General features: G+C 44.0%; 1 protein-coding gene across 1 annotated transcript in view; it reads right to left on the bottom strand.

Moving 5' to 3' along the window:
* The window catches only part of ROR2 (receptor tyrosine kinase like orphan receptor 2), a 149,884-nt gene extending 132,057 nt beyond the window's left edge, over positions 1–17,827 (bottom strand). Inside the window, exon 1 of the mRNA XM_033163836.1 lies at positions 17,312–17,827. Coding sequence (XP_033019727.1) covers positions 17,312–17,384 — 73 coding nt within the window. The 5' untranslated portion in view covers positions 17,385–17,827. The remainder of the gene's footprint in view (positions 1–17,311) is intronic.
* Positions 17,828–18,825: the final 998 nt, after the last annotated feature.

The raw sequence follows: 18,825 nt of genomic DNA, 5'->3' as shown, positions 1-18,825 counted from the left end.
GAAATACTCTCATGACCAGTTTCTCATATTTCCTCATATGAGCAGACCACCCAAAAAGTGCTTTATTGCAAAGACTGAACTGTATGGTTTCCCTAGAAGTAGAACGACTTATCTCATGGAGCAGACTATTAATACCACAGAACTGAAGCAAGAAATACACATGTAAAGTCCTGGTGGAATTCTAAACTTCTGAGCGGCTTACAATTAATAATGAAGGGGATCTGGAGCCAATAATAACAGTTACTACACAAGGGTGGTTTTTTGTAGCAGATAGAGACTAAGGACAGGTGGAAGCCTAAATAGCCAAATTCCAATCGGGCCTGGAAAGCGTTTTAAAAGATACAAACTCCATTATGAATTGCTTAAAACACACCCACTCACACAACACGGAAGTGGAAATGATTTATTTCAATCCCAATGTGAACGGTTATCCAAACTTTTCCATCTCTCATTCGGAAATACCACGTTCAAAGTGCAGCACTAATGGTAAATGACAATACAAAGCATGCGATTAACAATGAATGTCTAGGATCTTAACAGTAAATTAAAGAGCTGTGAGACTATTTCAAATTAAATTTGATGCATTCCACATTTTCGCTGCCGGAATACAGCAGGAACTCTTGAGGAGATCATATTTAAAACAAACCAAGTTTTTTTGTGGTGAAATGTTGTTATATAACTATGCAGTTGTTATATGCAACAACAACAACAACAACAACAACAAACTGCAAATCTAGTCCTAGGCTGACAGCTGTCATTGAGCCAACCCAGACATAGATAAATTTTTACTTGATACAATGGGCCTGCACCAAACACCGAGGAAATGATATACACATTTAACATATGATATACACATATATACAAGCAATACTATCAAAACGTATCATTTAATCCAGTTACATCCCAGCCCTCAGACATGTCAGACAGTAACTTATCCATGCCCCCCCCCAAAAAACGGCTGAAGCCCAATCCAAGTGAAAGTAATTCACTAATACAGTGGTACCTCGGGTTAAGAACTTAATTCGTTCCGGAGGTCCGTTCTTAACCTGAAACTGTTCTTAATCTGAAGCAGCACTTTAGCTAATGGGGCCTTCCGCTGCCACTGCGCAGCCAGAGCACGATTTCTGTTCTTATCCTGAAGCAAAGTTCTTAACCTGAAGCGTTATTTCTGGGTTAGCGGAGTCTGTAACCTGACGCGTCTGTAACCTGAAGCGTATGTAACCAAAGGTACCACTGTAAACTGTAACAACAACAACAACTGTGACCTATCCAGAGGAATAGGCTTGGACATCTTCATCTCTCATTAGGTAAAAAGGACCCCTGGACAGTTAAGTCCAGTCAACAGCAACTAAGGGGTTCCGGCGTTCATTTCGCTTTCAGGCCAAGGGAGCAGGTGTTTGTCCGCAGACAGCTTTCCAGGACATACGGCCAGCAGGACTAAACCGCTTCTGGCACAACGGGACACCGTGACGGAAGCCAGAGCACATGGAAACGCTGTTTACCTTCCTGCCACAGTGGTACCTATTTATCTACTTGCACTGGCATGATTTTGAACTGCTAGGTTGGCAGGAGCTGGGACAGAGCAACGAGAGCTCACCCCGCTGTGGAGATTCGAACTGTCATCTTTCCAATCGGCAAGCCCAAGAGGCTCAGTGGTTTAGACCACAGCGCCACCAGTGTCCCTAATCTCCCAACAGGAAAACTTTTCAAGCAGAAACCTAAATCCACATCTCTGCCATTTCCTCAGATGCCCTCACTGTTCATTAAGCAGACATAGTCCTCACAGAAACTAATCAGTAACAACAAAAGGCACATTTTGAAGCTAGCCCTGAACTAGCTTAAAAGCAGGGCTTGGATACTGATCATACCCTAATAATAATAATAATAATTCAGGGTCCACTAGCAAGCTCAGGCTCATCCTCCTCCTCCTCCTCCTCATTATTATTCTGACAGAATCCCACCCACTGTACCAAGCACAGAGAAGGCAGTGGCTCTCCCAGATCAAGGCGGCACTGAGATCCTTTAAATGGACATGCTAGAAAGTGAGCCTGGTACCTTATGTGTACAAAATACCTGAGCTATGTCCCCTTACATACACATATACAGTCAGACCTCGGAAGTCAAACAGAATCCGTTCCGGAAGTCCGTCCGACTTCCAAAACATTCAACTTCCAAAGCACGGCTTCTGATTGGCTGCAGGAAGCTCCTGCAGCCAATCAGAATCGCAGAAGCCCCGTTGGACGTTTGGCTTCCTAAAGAATGTTCGAAAACCGGAACACTCACTTCCGGTTTTCAATTGTTTGGGAGCCAGAATGTTTGACTCCCAAGGCGTTGGGAGCTGAGATACGACTGTATAATAATTTTCACCACACCTATTAATTATAGCTACTACCTCCACCACCTAAAAAAAAGGAAAGAACTGTAATTCTCGTGAGCTTAGGAAATGCTTTTAAAAACACAAAGGCTTCCTCTGACCACAACAGGAAAGATGTGGGATTGGGAGTCAAAACAATGAGAACCACATAGGCATGGCATGAGTTTAAAGCAAGCCACGTCTTTGGTAGCTACATCACTCATGAGTTGGGCTACACAGGGACAAGGACCCCAAATGATCAAACATGCCTGCTGACAGAAAAGCCGAAGCTCATTTACTAGGAAATTTGGGGAAGGGAGCAGACTAACAGGGAAGACGATCTAGACAAGCCTATGTCAACCTGGTTGCCCAGCTATGTCTACTTAAATTGTCCATCTCTTGTCTTTTCTTTTTCTTCTGACCTCACTGCTTGCAATTCCCTCATGTATATATACTTGGAAGTGAGGCTTACACTTCATGCACCGGATAAAGTGGCTCTAGTAAATTAATGCTTATGCCATAATCAATCTGTTGGTCGTCAAAGTATTACAATACTACTGTAGTTTCCCTATGAAATCATATAACTGTAGAATTGGAAGGGACTCATCTGGTCCAGGGGTCGGCGAATTTTTTTAGCCGTGGGCCAGTCCACTGTCCCTCAGACCTTGTGGCAGGCCGGAGATGTGGTATGGGGGAGGGGGAGCTGGAAGAAGAGGCGAGGGGGGCAAGTAGTCCTCCTCCCCACCCCCCAGCCCCAAGGGAGCCAGATGGCCGTCCAACATCTGCTTAAAAACCTCAAATGAAGGAGAGTGCACAACCTCCCAAGGAAGTCCTTTCCCCTGTCAAGCAGCTCTTACTGCCAGATTTCCCCCCCCCTGATGTTTAGTCACAATCTCCTTTCATGTAAATTGAATTTATTGGTTGAATGTATTATTGTTTAAAAATCACTTACATTTCTTCTTTATGACACTTATTCCTAAGTGCACTCAAAACTCATTCAGGGCTATAATCAACAATGGTTTTTAAAGAATAAATCTTTGGCAGATTCCTGAAATGAAGATGTAATACATTTCCTTTAAAACTTATTTAAGGGAAGGAAGAAGTGGCTGGGGAAACCCAGCCAGATGGGCAGGGTAAAAATAATAAATTTGTTGTTGATGATGATGTTGTTGTAAAATAACATTCTGCCTGTCAGGCCAATTGAAAAAGAGTACGTTTTATATAATTTATGAGCATGGAGTGTTCTGAAAAGTTTATGTGCAATGGCAACAAGCCCCAGAAAGCTGGTGTCATGCATATTTGACCAGGCATAGAATTCACATCCCAGCACACAGCGGCAAGCACTGTAAAAATAGCATTTGATAACATGTGATGGGAGTGTACAGAGAATCATATTGCAGCTCAATAAGCTGAGATAGGAATAAGGTTTTGGGGCACACGCAAAGCCCATTCACCAACCAGAAAGCATTCCATTAATTACAGGTTCCCATTTTGTGCATATTCGTAAACCATAGCTTCCTGGTTTGGGGAAAAGAGAAAAGTATTGTAAATTGAAAGTTTTCTAGTTTGGTGGTTTCTTTGCTCAGGAAGAAGAGCAATGGGGTTGTGTGTGGCGCCAAATGTCTTGTTCATATTTCAGCTTATTACACCCAGATGTGGTCATCCAGGCACTGTATACTCATGGGCAAGTATACTAAACACAACTGGCCAGCCGCAGACAAGAGAGCCATCTTGCACAAGATCGTTGAATGGTCATCATCACATCCCCAGAAGCACCCTGGAGGAAAGTTTGAATTCACTTGATGCAATTTTAATTTGAACTTTAAAAAAAAATCTATTAACTACTTCCACATTAAATGTTCTGAACCTGAAAAATATTATGAATGATCTTCACAATACAAAAAAATAAAACATTTTCTGGGATAGTTTTATGATTCAGTTAGACAGTTATGAGGCCTGTGTTGAAAAGTTAACTTTCACACTCAATTAATCCCAACTCTAACCTGCTGCAGAACCCTGGCTGGAATTTATCTTTTCTTTACGCAGCATGCAAAGCCTTCTAGTTAAATACACAAAAGTATAGAAAAATAATGTCAGGGCATTAAACTGGAAAAAAGCAAGCAAATTCAGTTACAGCAGCCACTTCACTGTGAAATAATACTTACCAGATGAACTGTTACTGAATGGCTTAAAACTACTCTAGCACATTCAAGCAGGATTGGCCTAAACTACTGAAGAAAATGTTTTAAGTTACAGCTATTAGGGGATGTATTTAGGAGTTTGGTAATGCAGGGTATGCAAGCTTTTGAATTTCATGTAACTAAAGGCAGGCACAAAACAGGTAACTCAGTGGTTCTCAAACTTTTTGCAGCAGCGGAATCCTTGCAGTAAAATCTTTTAAATTTATGCTTTTAAAAGTCGGGACGAAGCTGACTACTGGGAGAGCAAGTAAGGGAGAGCTAGTCAGAACAGCAACTTTGAAAAAGAAGAAGAGAAGCTCTTATCATGCAGAGTTATTCTTATCTTAAAGGAGCAGCATATTTAACTCTTGCTGCCAGGCTGGGCTCACAGGAAGGTGCTAGGAAAGGTACATAGGATTCCCATGATAAGTGTTTCAACAGCACATTTAACTCAGGAGCAGGATGGCTTGGGAAGGGAAGCATTGTTTACCTGGCTGTCCATAAACCCCAGCTACAGCATAATGCAGATGGGGGGAAATAGCTTATAGCAGGGGTGGCCAACTCCCAAGAGACTGTGATCAACTCACAGAGTTAAAAACTGGCAGTGATCTACTCCCTTTTTGGGGGGATGCACACGAAAGCTCATACCAAGAACAAACTTAGTTGGTCTCTAAGGTGCTACTGGAAGGATTTTTTTTTTTTTTACTATAGCAGACCAACACGGCTACCTACCTGTAACTGGACTTATTTTCTTATGTTATTACAAGTATACAAAGTGTGTATTTTTTAAAAAATATATTGATTTATGACAAACTTTTCAGGTTTTATGGAAGTGACCATCATTTGTCATTACTTTTCTCCTAAGCTCAGCCAAATATAATATGTTTAACTTGAAGAATGACAATGGGAGAGTGTGGTAGACCACTGCCAGTTTTCGATATTGGATGGTAGATCTCAGGCTACTTATGGTTGGACATGCCTGGCTTAGAGCATGTGGCACCTCTGCTAAAACATGCACACTGGACTCCAGGTTCAATGTTCTTATTTTGATGCACAAAGTCCTGAACTTGTGTCCATGATATCTTAAAGGGCAGTTATATCCCACTTCCGTCACCTGCAGCAATGCAGTTTGACATGCCCTGTGTTGCAGAGGCTCAACTGGCCTCTAACTAGAAGTCAGGCATTTAGTGATGCTGATCCCATGCTGTGGAATGGAATTCCCCCCCCCCATCTTTGCACTTTCAGGTGTCTCTTGAAGACTTTCTTTTCTTTTCTTTTCTTTTCTTTTTGCCACTAGGCCTTTGCAGCTGTTTATTTATTTTTTAACCAGCCACTCACTTGAATGATCATCGGAACTGTTGCAATGGTGTTTTAAGTTTAATGTTGCACACCACCACAATGTAGCTTGATATGGTGGTATAGAAACCCTTTAATAAACAAACAAACAATTTCTATGTCTATATAAGGAAAGCCTTTACAGTCTGCTTTCTTAAGTGGACATTAAGCAAGAACAACACTCATTTCATGTATCAACTAATATCTGGAGTTCCTGTTTACATTGTATGTTTTGCTTAGTTCAGTTCGGTAGCTGATTCTATTGAGTTCTATCTTTCTATCGCTAAATCTGAAGACCACAACCTTGGTTCTTTTCAATGCTAGTTTAAACATGGGGAGAAGAGGGTACAATAATACAGACGCATCATTATCCTATTAATGTTACCCAGGGAGTTAATGGTTTCTTCCTTTTGCAGTGGTAACTTGGTTCCCAAATTGCCTGCACCAATCAGAAACTGCACCTTGGTTTTCGAACATTTCGGAAGTCAAACAGACTTTTGGAACGGATTAAGTTTGGCACTTTGGTTTTTGCTATTTATTTTGCGTTTGAGGCTTTTTCCATTAATTTGTTTTTGTGACTGTGTGGAATCCAGTTCAGCTACAGATTGATTGATTGAGTGAGTGACTGCAGAAATAGATAAAAGCCCCCCATCCAAACACTGTGCAGGTAAGGAAACGAAATATTTTAATTTTTATCATCCACAATACTGTCTTATTTATTTTATAGTACACTACATTGATTATTGCTTTCATTTTATGGATCAACGGTCTCGTCAGATAGTAAAATTCATGTTAAATTGCTGTTTTAGGGGTTGTATTTAAAAGTCTGGAAAGGATTAATCCGTTCTGCATTTACTTTCTATGGGAAAGCGTGCCTTGGTTTTGGAACGCTTTAGTTTTGGAACGGACTTCCGGAATGAATTAAGTTTGAGAACCGAGGTATCTCTGTACTGGAGTTGAAGTACTTAGAAGGCTCTAACATTAAATCTCTTTTGTCTTCCTGGAAAAGCGCGCCTTGGTTTCGGAACACTTACTGTGGTTTTGGAACGGACTTCCGGAACGGATTAAGTTTGAGAACCAAGGTACCACTGTACGTGCATATCCTCAGTCAAAGAAAAGCAATAGCTTGCACAATGAACTGAATTGGAATAAATACTATTGCTACAACATAATTAAAACCAGCAGTGTCAATGCAAAATCATTTAAACAAACAAACACACACACACACACACACACACACCCCAAAAAAGAAGCAGTAGCTGCTGCTAGTGGCGTCAAAACTACCAACAGAAGCCTGACAGAGAGAAAGAAAGTAAGAAGCCGTGGACTACTCAGAAGTCTATTTCAAGTGTGATACCACTGCAGCTCTATAAAAAGCTCACCGTTTGTAAGCGAGTAGGGGACCTCCAACATTTTGCTCTCAGTTGGCCCCTAAATCCCAGAAGCAGCAAGACGTGCAAAGTGAAAATTCTCTCATGCTGCCTCCAACCTCCTTGGCTTCCCGTGCCAAGGGAAACTTCCCATGCCAAGGGAAAGTTAACAGCACAGCTGCCAGTCTTTGGGCTCCAGAAAATGCCTGACCTTGCTATGTTCTTAAGTCTGGCTGCTAGAGAAGGAACTGAAGGGAAGAAAGAAAACTGTGAGTTCACAGCAACAGAAGAAGGGGTCCAAGGAGTAGGGAATCGTTTTTTGTCAGAGAAAAGGAATTACACCAATTATTACACATGGAGCTATGGGCACTATTGTAAAATTGCTGAGGGGGGGTGGTTTATGGGTTGATAGAGGTAATGTTTGATATGGTGAATGGTTTCAGCGTTTGGCTGGCTGACACCCTTTTAAAATATGTTGGGGAGGGGGAATTATTGGGTTGTTTTTGTTTTTGTTTTTATTATCTATTTTGTGCTTTTAGATTGTGATTTTATCATGTGAACTGCCCTGAGACCTGCGGGTATAGGGCAGTATATAAAATAATTATTATTATAAAATTATAATAATTATTATTATTATTATTACAAAGAATGTGATAGAAATATGTTGTCACCAACAGCTTGCCAATGGTCCATGTTGGAGGGGCCTCTTGATCAACCAATCTCTGGTGATCAAAGCAGACAGATAATTTAGTAGTGCTTTGTTTTCTGCAGTTATTCACAAGAGTCAAAGAGCTTTCTTGGAAGATCTCTTTCTTCAAAAGGATTGGGGGGAAAACTGAGCAAACAATGACCTCTTTCCATGAAACAACTTGCTATTGTCTCACAGGATCCTTTCATTCAAGTTCCTCACATTTGGCTACTTGATTACATTTATTTTTAAATTTTCATCTGTCATATAAAAGTGAAATTTCTTTCAGTAACTCAACTTAAAAGGTGAAACTAATATATGAGATAGACTCATGACACGCAAAGCGAGATATGTCAAGCCTTTATTTGTTATAATTGTGATGATTATGGCGTACAGCTGATGAGAACCCCAAATTAACAATTTCAACTTTGGGGCTTTCATCAGCTGTGCGCCATAATCATCACAATTATAACAAACAAAGGCTTGACATATCTGGCTTTGCATGTCATGAGTCTATCTCATATATTAAAGTCCAGTAGCTAATGAAAACAATTGCTTACATAAATGGATTTTTCCAAGATATTCTAATTTTTTTGAGTTCCTCCTGTAGATACATCCAGAAATGCAAATCAAGAGGACACACAGTTGAAGCAGCTGTCAATAGGTGTGCAAGGAATCGCAGTATTAACTAGCTTATTTGACTATATGCAATAGGGTAGGTAATTCGATATTTGTATTATGTTTTCCCAACAACCGAGCAGAGCTCAAAGCTGCTCACAAAACTTGAAATGTGTCAAAGCATGAAAGCGGAAGTTATTCTAACCACCTATTTGCAAACTTCAAAACAAAACATTAACCCAGTAGAAACACTTGTTTCTTTTTCTATGAAGTCAGAATACCTTCTGGTAAGCTACAGGTTTCATTTTGAAGTGAGGGCGCTGGAGGAAACTTAAAATTACATGTTATTTTTTAAAAAAATATATATTCAAAATGTAACAGGCAAAATCAGTCGTCACCAACCTGGTGCCCCCGAGATGTGTCGGACCACAACTCCCAAGAACTGAGCCCAAAATATCTGTAGGTTACCAGATTGGTGAAAGCAGGGCAAGAGACTCAAAATCAGACAAAAAGTTGCGCCAAAGATAAGCTTGGAAGGGACCTTTAACTTCAAACCTTTCCCATGGTTTAGTCAAAACACAAAGAAAAGAGGACCATTTATGTCAAATTGCTATTTGTTCCAAATGGTTACAGGGTATGCTACAGAAGCCAGAAGTCTAAATAACAATAAAAAAACAGGATTAACAAACAATGCTGCCTCTTTCATTGCAGCAAAAGCCTGTCATTCGTTTTCTTTGAAGCCCTAACTAGCTTGTACTCACTGGATTAGAAAGACTTGGGTACTTGCATACTTTCCAGACATACTGAGCTTAATGACAGCTTCCTTTTATAAAGCAACAAACCCAGGGAGAACAAACAAGCTTTAAATTGCACCTCCTTCCTTTACACAAGGAAGCCTACTACAAAAGTAACAGAATTTTAACCAAAGTAACAGTAAAATATGGAACAAACATATTAGAATTCAAAGACTTTCTAAACCAGGGGACCCCAAACTAAGGCCCGGGGGCCGGATGCGGCCCAATCGCCTTCAAAATATGGCCCACGGACGGCCTGGGAATCAGTGTGTTTTTACATGAGTAGAATGTGTCCTTTTATTTAAAATGATCTCTGGGTTATTTGTGGGGCCTGCCTGGTGTTTTTGCACAAGTAGAATGTGTGCTTTTATTTAAAATGCATCTCTGGGTTATTTGGGGGGAATAAGAATTCGTTCATTTCCCCCCCAAAAATATAGTCCGGCCCCCCACAAGGTCTGAGGGACAGTGGACCGGCCCCCTGCTGAAAAGGTTTGCTGACCCCTGTTCTAACGATAGACACTAGCTAGATGTAGCTTGTTTCCGTTAAGATGTTAGCTATGCTTATAATGATCAGGGCTATGAGAAAAAACTTAGTATTCTTTTCTAGAATGTAATTACCGGTATATATTTCAGGTGCTACACATTTCTAACTTATGAGTTTGCTGAATACAAACTTTTAACTTGGCAGTTGTGTCCAAACTACACGCAAGAGGCCTGAAATCTAGGGCACATTTATCAAGCGCATTTTGCAGAACAAGGAAACAAAAACCTTTTACATTTTAATATTAGCCACCCAGAGCATGAATGCTCGTTTTGTAATTAGTAATCAAATTGCTTCCATACATCCGACTAATACTCAGCGCTGTTAACACCTTGCCCTGAGTGAAATGTATTTAAAAAGAAAAGTGGGATCAGCTTTCCTGCAACCAACTGAAAGCTTCCTAAATAGGATTAATCTGCCAAGTGTGTCAATCTTCCATTCTTCCCCTACCGCCACATTTCTGTGCTTTTCCGCAAAAGACAAGATTGTGGAATCCCAGCATTTGTGACATAACTACTGCTTTAAAAAAAATCAAAAAAAAATCAGGACATGCCCTGGGAAGAACTATTTTCAGTGGAAGTCTTAACTGCTTCTTTGACCCAAACTTAAGTTCCTTTCATTATCAATTTAACTGTAAAGCAAAGGAGGTGGATTTTTGTAACTAGTCAAACGGTTTCACATTAAAGCTTGCAATGCAAAATTCATTACAAACTGGATGAATGACAGTCTGAGTGGTCAAAACAAAACAAAATAAAAAATTCCTTCCAGTAGCACCTTAGAGACCAACTAAGTTTGTTCTTGGTATGAGCTTTCGTGTGCATGCACACTTCTTCAGATACTGAGTGGTATTACTCATGGTGTTAGTTATCCAATAGCCATATTTATTCAGGAATAATTTCCACAAATTTCAGTGCAACTTAAGAAGAAGAAGAAGAAGATATCCCGCTTTTCACTACCCGAAGGAGTCTCAAAGCAGCTAACATTCTCCTTTCCCTTCCTCCCCCACAACAAACACTCTGTGAGGTAAGTGGGGCTGAGAGACTTCAGAAAAGTGTGACTAGCCCAAGGTCACCCAGCAGCTGCATGTGGAGGAGCGGAGACGTGAACCCGGTTCCCCAGATTACGAGTCTACCACTCTTAACCACTACACCATACTTAACTCTCAGATGTGCATAGGACTGCTCAGTTGTAATCCTACAGGCTGGTTCCAGACTTAGTTATGCTCAGAACAGACCCCTTGAAATTACTGGTGTTTTGTTGCTGCTTTAAATCATGTTCTATTACAATCTATTGAACCCCCCCAAAAAGACAAGCTGTATTTTAATTCAATGCTGTTTACTTATCTACATTTATTTGAATCAACTGCTGGATCCCAGGAACATTGGCTCAGAATGTTTGTGCGCCAGTAAGTTCCAGTTAACAGGACTTACTTCAGAGTAGCCAAGCATAGGATTACACTGTTAGGCCTCCACCATGTACCCACAGAAATCAAGCCACAAATTGCAGTAGCTACAGTTGTACCTTGGTTGTCGAACTTCTGAAAACATTTGAAAACCAAGGCAGGGCTTCCAGTTGTCTGCAGGAGCTTCCTGCACTCAATCGGAAGCCGCAGAAGCCGCGTCAGACGTTCGGGTTCCAAAGAACATTTGCAAACCGGAACACTCACTTCTGGGTTTATGGCATTTAGGAGCCAAAACATTCAAGTCACAAGGCGTTCGGGAACCAAGGTATGACTGTGCATATGTGAATGATTATGTGATCTGATGGGCACCCCAATGGGAAGGGGGGTAACTATTAGGTTTGAAGGGACTATACCAGGGGTCAGCAAACTTTTCCAGCAGGGGGCCGGTCCACTGTCCCTCAGACCTTGTGGGGGGCCGGACTATATTTTGAAGAAAAAAATGAACAAATTCCTATGCCCCACAAATAACCCAGAGATGCATTTTAAATAAAAGCACACATTCTGCTCATGTAAAAACACCAGGCAGGTCCCACAAATAACCCAGAGATGCATTTTAAATAAAAGCACACATTCTACTCATGTAAAAACAAAAAGCAGGCCCCACAAATAACCCAGAGGTGCATTTTAAATAAAAGGATACATTCTAATCATGTAAAAACACAGATTCCTGGATCATCCGCGGGCCAGATTTATAACGTGATTGGGCTGGATAAGGCCCACGGGCCTTAGTTTGCCTACCCATGGACTATATGCAATCAACCCAAGCAACTGCACGCACACATTCATGTGATATTTACACACATATGTGAGACTACACCATAGAGAAGCAGTTCCCAGGTGGCTTGGTGTGTATGACTGAAGGAGGTCTTACACCTAAAATGAATTATTGAGTGCTTCCAGGTGAATATTTATTGTGATACCAGTGCTCTTTAGTCATGCAAGGTTGTTTTTTGTTTTTGTTTTTGTAGTGTCTTTTTTTTTAAAAAAAGACATTGTTGGCATCAAAATGTCACTCAGCATGCATTTTCCCTATTTAATCCGGATTTACCCTATCCACAGAAAATGGGATAAGTTAAAAAGAAGCCAAACTGCTGCTCAAGACTGATTTGCAATATCAGTACAATCTGTTTCCAATATTAAGACCCCATCTGAGGCACCCTAAATGTGCATAAGATCAGAACGTTATACTGTACTGCAATTTTAAATAGGTAAACCCTGTTAAGACTGAAGGGAACACTCTTTCTGAGTGAACAATGCTAAGCATCAGTCTGAAATACACCCCATCTTCTCCCTAATGTTTCCAATTACCAGTAACTCTCTCTTTTTTGCAATTAAGGCATGAAGATACAAGTTACACTCCTATGGATCGAGAGGAAGGATTAAGTCTCCACTTACTTAGGGTAAAGCCCCAAATAAAGATGAAACAGTAAATTTACATGACTTAGTTGTATAGCAACAACCTCAGATATGCTGATGATACTATCTTGATGGCAGAAAGTGTGGAGGAATTAAAGAACCTTTTAATGAGGGTGAAAGAGGAGAGCACAAAATATGGTCTGAAGCTCAACATCAAAAAAACTAAGATCATGGCCACTGGTCCCATCACCTCCTGGCAAATAGAAGGGGAAGAAATGGAGGCAGTGAGAGATTTCACTTTCTTGGGTTCCATGATCACTGCAGATGGTGACAGCAGTCACGAAATTAGAAGACACCTGCTTCTTGGAAGAAAAGCAATGACAAACCTAGACAGCATCTTAAAAAGCAAAGACATCACCTTGCCGACAAAGGTCCGTATAGTTAAAGCTGTGGTTTTCCCAGTAGTAATGTATGGAAGCGAGAGCTGGACCATAAAGAAGGCTGATCGCCAAAGAATTGATGCTTTTGAATTATGGTGCTGGAGGAGACTCTTGAGAGTCCCATGGACTGCAAGAAGATCAAACCTATCCATTCTCAAAGAAATCAGCCCTGAGTGCTCACTGGAAGGACAGATCCTGAAGTTGAGGCTCCAGTACTTTGGCCACCTCATGAGAAGAGAAGACTCCCTAGAAAAGACCCTGATGTTGGGAAAGATGGAGGGCACAAGGAGAAGGGGACGGCAGAGGATGAGATGGTTGGACAGTGTTCTCGAAGCTACTAACATGAGTTTGGCCAAACTGCGAGAGGCAGTGAAGGATAGGCGTGTCTGGCGTGCTCTGGTCCATGGGGTCACGAAGAGTCGGACACGACTGAATGACTGAACAACAACAAAGTTGTATAGCTCCAGATCACACCATCTTCTGGACCATTATTACCATACTATGGCGCATGGGTAATACAAACTCTTCTCCACCGCCATGCAAATAGCCTGTCATGTTTGCTGAAACCTCCACAAGAGCTTCTGATTATGTGGGGGCTCCGTTTGTGAAATTAGGCCCCTCGAAAAGAGGGAAAGAGAAATCTAGCAAGCAAGTCCCTGTGCGATTGGGGCACATCTATGGATGCCCTGCCTAACATGGGAGAGTTTTCCATGTGGTCAACAAGGGTGTCTTGCACAGCACCAACCCATCCCTGTTCCAGTATAAACTGTGTTAAGTCCCACAGCTGGTAAAGCAAACTTATTGCACTGAAATTCTGAGAGGCCAGTCACAGCAAGAGTCATTTTGTCAAAGTAAACCACAAACATATGTGGATATTTTCTACGCTACTCAATAGGCTGGCACTCTTTGTCCCTTTGAAGTACAAACTTCCAACACATCCCTCGAAGAGACTATACCCAGAAGAAAGCAAACAAACCCGTCTCTATCTGAAACTGTGTGCAACATGTTTTTTTTTAATCATTCCACAGTAAATAAGGTGCGACCACTACCTGAAAACAGCAATTTAGAATCTCGCACTGAGAACGTTTTTTGCAGATGGAAGAGACGTGGGATTCTTTATAAAAAATAAAAAGGCACTTCTGGGGGAAAGACTTGAAAGCTGACCCCTAACTCTGCTTATTTCTCAATCAAAGTATTTCCATTATTTTGCTAAATCGGCATTCCCCCGTGATTTTCTTTTTTTAAGGAAAAAGAAGAACAAGTATTTATTCACATTAGCACAAAGGTCAGTCAAGTTATCGGAGCCAAAGTAACTCTTGTTAAAAAGAACAAGGCTCCATTATGACACTGAGTGGAAGGAGCTGCCTGAAATCTGTCAAACGAGGAAGGAGAACCTCTTGCGGTGAGAAAAAAGGTGCAGGAGACTTTTTGGAGCTTTCAGTGCTGGCCCCCTAAAAGCAGATCCAGCTGTTGAAAGGAAATGGGGTTGGGTGGGAGGCAATATCTCACTTTGTTCCTGGAACTTCCAGCAAGCAAGAGCAACCAGCCATCCTCCCTTCAGCAGCTCCCAAGTCTTTTCTCAGTCTTGGGGGTATTTCAGTCTGGGAATGATAAAAGTGCCTCCCCAACAGAGACAAAAGCCCACAGGAGGGAGGGGGGGAATCCAGGTTACTTGCAACTTGTATATTTTGCAACTTGTTGATTTTGCAACCTTGCCCTGAGTCCTTCAAGGCAGCCATAAGGTTTCCCCTTTAAAAAAAAAAAGCCAGAAATGTTATCTCCTGCCCTATGCTAAAGCAACAAATGGCAAGACCCTGGGACCCTGGAGCTGAATAACAGGAAATCTAGGCATCTGTCACCTCCTGGGGGGAGGTAAATGGATTAGAGCGTTCAACAAAAGGAAGAGAAAAGTTCTTTTAAACATGCAACTGATTAACAGGCCCTCTCTAATCTGCAGTTTGAGCCTGTTATTTTTCTATTGGGGATGGGATCCCTTTTCAGGGCAATCAAAGTTAATGCTATTTTTTTAAAAAAAATAAAAAATAAAACCAAACAAATGGAAGCTCCACTGGCTACCTGCCAAATTACCCCCGCAGCCAAGTGATTAAGCATGATTCAAAGGTGTGGGGGAATGACTTTGTATTGCCTCTCTGCCAAATCTAGCCCAAGTTAAGAGTGCAAAGGAGCCACACACACAAAATTACCTGGAAAGAGGATGACTGGCCATAGAAATTATTTTGCCCCAGGATCAAAGCCTAAGTCTAACAGCAAGCGGCTGGGGTGGAGGGGATAAAATGCAAGGCTGAGAAGAAAGCGCCACAAATCCACAGCTGGACATAAAATGCAAGATCAGGCAATTGCTTTTTGCAAGGACTGTTAAGTCTTCCACCAGTCTCATATTCACTCTGCACACTCCCGGCTCCTCCCTCTCCCAAAGAGCTCCCATAAATCTTGCTGCTGTTAAGGCAGGGAGAAAAGAGAGATGCCGGACGAGCTGGCAAGCATTCAACAGCAGCCAGCCAGCCAGCCAGTGTGCAAGGTCAGATGTTAATAGGGCCGCTTGAATTCAGGCTCTCCAAACAATCGCAAGGCTTGTTGAACCGAATCCTAATGTTTCCTGATCGCCCGGCCTTCCCCCCCCCCCCCCCGTGATCCTCTCTGCTCTCTTTCTGGGTTAGGTCAGTCAGGTAACACACAGGAAATGGGACTCTCCGAAAAGCACAAAAGGCACTCGTGGGAAGAGGGGGGGAGAGAGAAGGACAAAACTCCAAAGCGCAACTGCACACATCCTTTTCCCCCAGTTCTGCTCCCCTACTGGGGACACTCAACCACAACACACTATCCCCACTGCAAGAGGAGGAGGATGGGCTTTCTGCCCCATTATGGGTTCGGTTCCTTGGACGCGCCAAGCAAGAGGAAGGCACTCTCTGCTCCCAAAACATTTTGTCTGCCCTCTCCCAACACGCCACTGGAAAACAATGTGCAATTAAAAGGAGGGAAATCCCCTTTATTTCATCTCCTGTCCCGATTTCTCACCCCAGAAGGTGAAAACTTCACGTCTCCTACAGAGGGGGGGGGGGGGGGGTAATGCTGGATGGAGCCGCGTAACTCTGCCCAGACTTTCCAAACCACCATTACGCATCAAGATGCTCACCTTCCCCATCCCATCTTCTCTCCCTCTCAGTGGGGAATACTGCGATGTTTCCATTTTGCACAATAAAGTATAAGGGGGGTGGGGTGGAGAGAGAGGAGGGCAGGATGGCGCTGCTGGGCTTTTGCAGATGAAAGGGTTTGGAAAGACAACTCCCAACACGAGTGCACGGGCGTAAATTTTCAATGGTGCTTCAGGAGAGCAGCAGCCCCCCAATGGACTTTGCAGGGCGCCTTTCTCCGCGCCAAATACTGTACAATACAGCCCGAGATTCGACGGCGGTCCTACGCGGCCGTAACCCAACGAGACGGACTGTTCCACCACAAGATGCGCGGATCCTGGGAAGTGAGTCGCCGCGCGCGCCTTCCTTCCGAGTAAGCACCACTCCAAAGGTCCTACATAGGTAACTCACTTCCGAGTAAGCACACAAAGGGCGCAGCTTCAAAAGTCCTTTACCTAGGCAACTTACTTCCGAGTAAGCATACAAGCTTCAAAAGTCCTACCTAGATAAACTATTTTCTAGGGGGGGCGGTGGCAAGTTTCCTAGGCTCCCTCGCCCCCCCCCCCCCGCGCCCCGAAGGCTGCCGTTGTACCCGAGGTGAAAAAGCATCAAGCAAGACTACTCGAAAGCAACCGGTTCGCCCCTCGACGGAGCTACCACGGATTCCGATCGGGCTACTCCCGAGTTAAAAAAATAAAATCACATTTTTACTCCTCCTGCACGCCTTTGCCTAGACAACAACTAGTTTTCGACGCCTTTTGTGGCGAAGTCTACGTAGAGCTACTCGAGAGTAATCATCCCAGCCGAGGGAGTCCAGAGAGCTCTCCCTTTCAAACGGGGCTGCTCCGGAGCGGCGCACCCCCCCCCCCACGGCATCCCCTGGCACTGGTCTACTCGAGAGCAAGTCGGGGGTCGGCCAACGGGGAAAGGGCGAGCCGTCGAGGCGACTCTGGAGTAAGACCGGCGATGGTGCTGCTGCTGCTGCAGCCCGAGAGCCGCCGTCGGGGCGCTTCCAGCCTTACCTGCTGCGTCGAGGAAGAGGGCGAAGGCGGACGCCGCCAGCACGGCTACGAAGGTGGCGCTGGCTGCCCCCATGCTGGCGCCGGCCAAGAGAGAAGGACGAAGGAGCCGCCGCCGCCGCACAAAGAGCCCTTTGTGGCCGCCCTCGCCTCTTCGGCTGGCGAAGGTGGCGGACGCTGCTGGCGGCGCTTCCCGAGGATGCTGCCTTCTTGCGGGCTCCCTGGACGTCGAGCGACGGAGAAGCTGCTGCTGCCGCCTCCTCTGCGCCTCCTCCGCCTCCTCCTCCCGCGAGCGGACGCTGCCCGAGGGGAGGAACGCGGCGGCGCCGCCGACTGAGTCCGCCTGCTGGGAGCGCGCCTCCCTTCGCCCGCCGGACAGCCCAGTCAGCCCAGCCAGTCGCTGCTCCTCGCGAGCATGGAGCGAGCGCACGGCAGCCCCGAAGGGAAGGCGAGGGGGCGGGGAAGGCGCGCCCCCGACGCCGCTATCGCGATCCCTCGCGCCGAGCAAGCGGCGAAGCAGGGGGCGCGCCGCCGCGAGGCGTGAGGGGAAGGGTGGCCTGGCTCGGACAGGGGCGCGCGCATCTGGAGGAGACCGAATGGAGATCTGGAAACACAGAGTTGTAGAATTGGAAGGGACCTTTCAACCTTTTGCCCAGCATGGGACTCGAACCCACGACTCTTCGATTAATTCTCATGCTTAGAGTTGCCATATTTCAGAAAGGATGACGGTTGCCTTATTTTAAAAAGTAGTAGGGTTGCCTAGTTTCATTATTATTATTTTGGAAGACCACAAAATTGCTGAGCTTCTTTTATTTAAGGTAAAGGTAAAGGTAAAGGGACCCCTGACAATTAAGTCCAGCCGGAACGACTCTGGGGTTGCAGCGCTCATCTCGCTTTACAGGCCGAGGGAGCTGGCATTTGTCCACTTCTGCAGACAGTTTTTCCGGGTCATGTGGCCAGCATGACTAAGCCGCTTCTGGCGAAACCAGAGCACCACACGGAAACACCATTTACCTTCCCGCTGGAGCAGTACCTATTTATCTACTTGCACTTTTTGGCGTGCTTTCGAACTGCTAGGTTGGCAGGAGCTGGGACCAAACAACAGGAGCTCACCCCGTCGCAGGGATTCAAACCACCGACCTTTTCATTGGCAAGCCCAAGCAGCACAGTGGTTTAATCCACAGCGCCACCCTTGTGGAATAATGTGCACCAAAATTTTGGACAAAGCGCTGCTTTTTGGAAAATTCCCATACACACCCCAAATCAATTCCATCTTTCAAATCAACCTCTGAAGTACAGTAGCCTTGCTCATGCTCTACTGTCTGAGCTGTCGGCCCAATGGTAGCCATCTTCAGATATCCCAAGGGCTCGGGAGGGTAAGACTCGAACCAAAGGCTTCAAGTTACACAAGAAAGGAGATTCCAACTAAACATCAGGAAGAGCAGTTTGACAGTGGAACGGTCTCCCTTGTGAGGTGGTGGACTCTCTTGGAGGTTTTTAAGCAGGGGTTGGAGGGT

The sequence above is a fragment of the Lacerta agilis genome, chromosome 11 (genome assembly GCF_009819535.1).
Source record: "Lacerta agilis isolate rLacAgi1 chromosome 11, rLacAgi1.pri, whole genome shotgun sequence".
NCBI lineage: Eukaryota > Metazoa > Chordata > Lepidosauria > Squamata > Lacertidae > Lacerta > Lacerta agilis.
The sequence above is the reverse complement of the archived record's forward strand: the minus strand, read 5'-3'. Positions and strand labels throughout refer to the sequence as shown.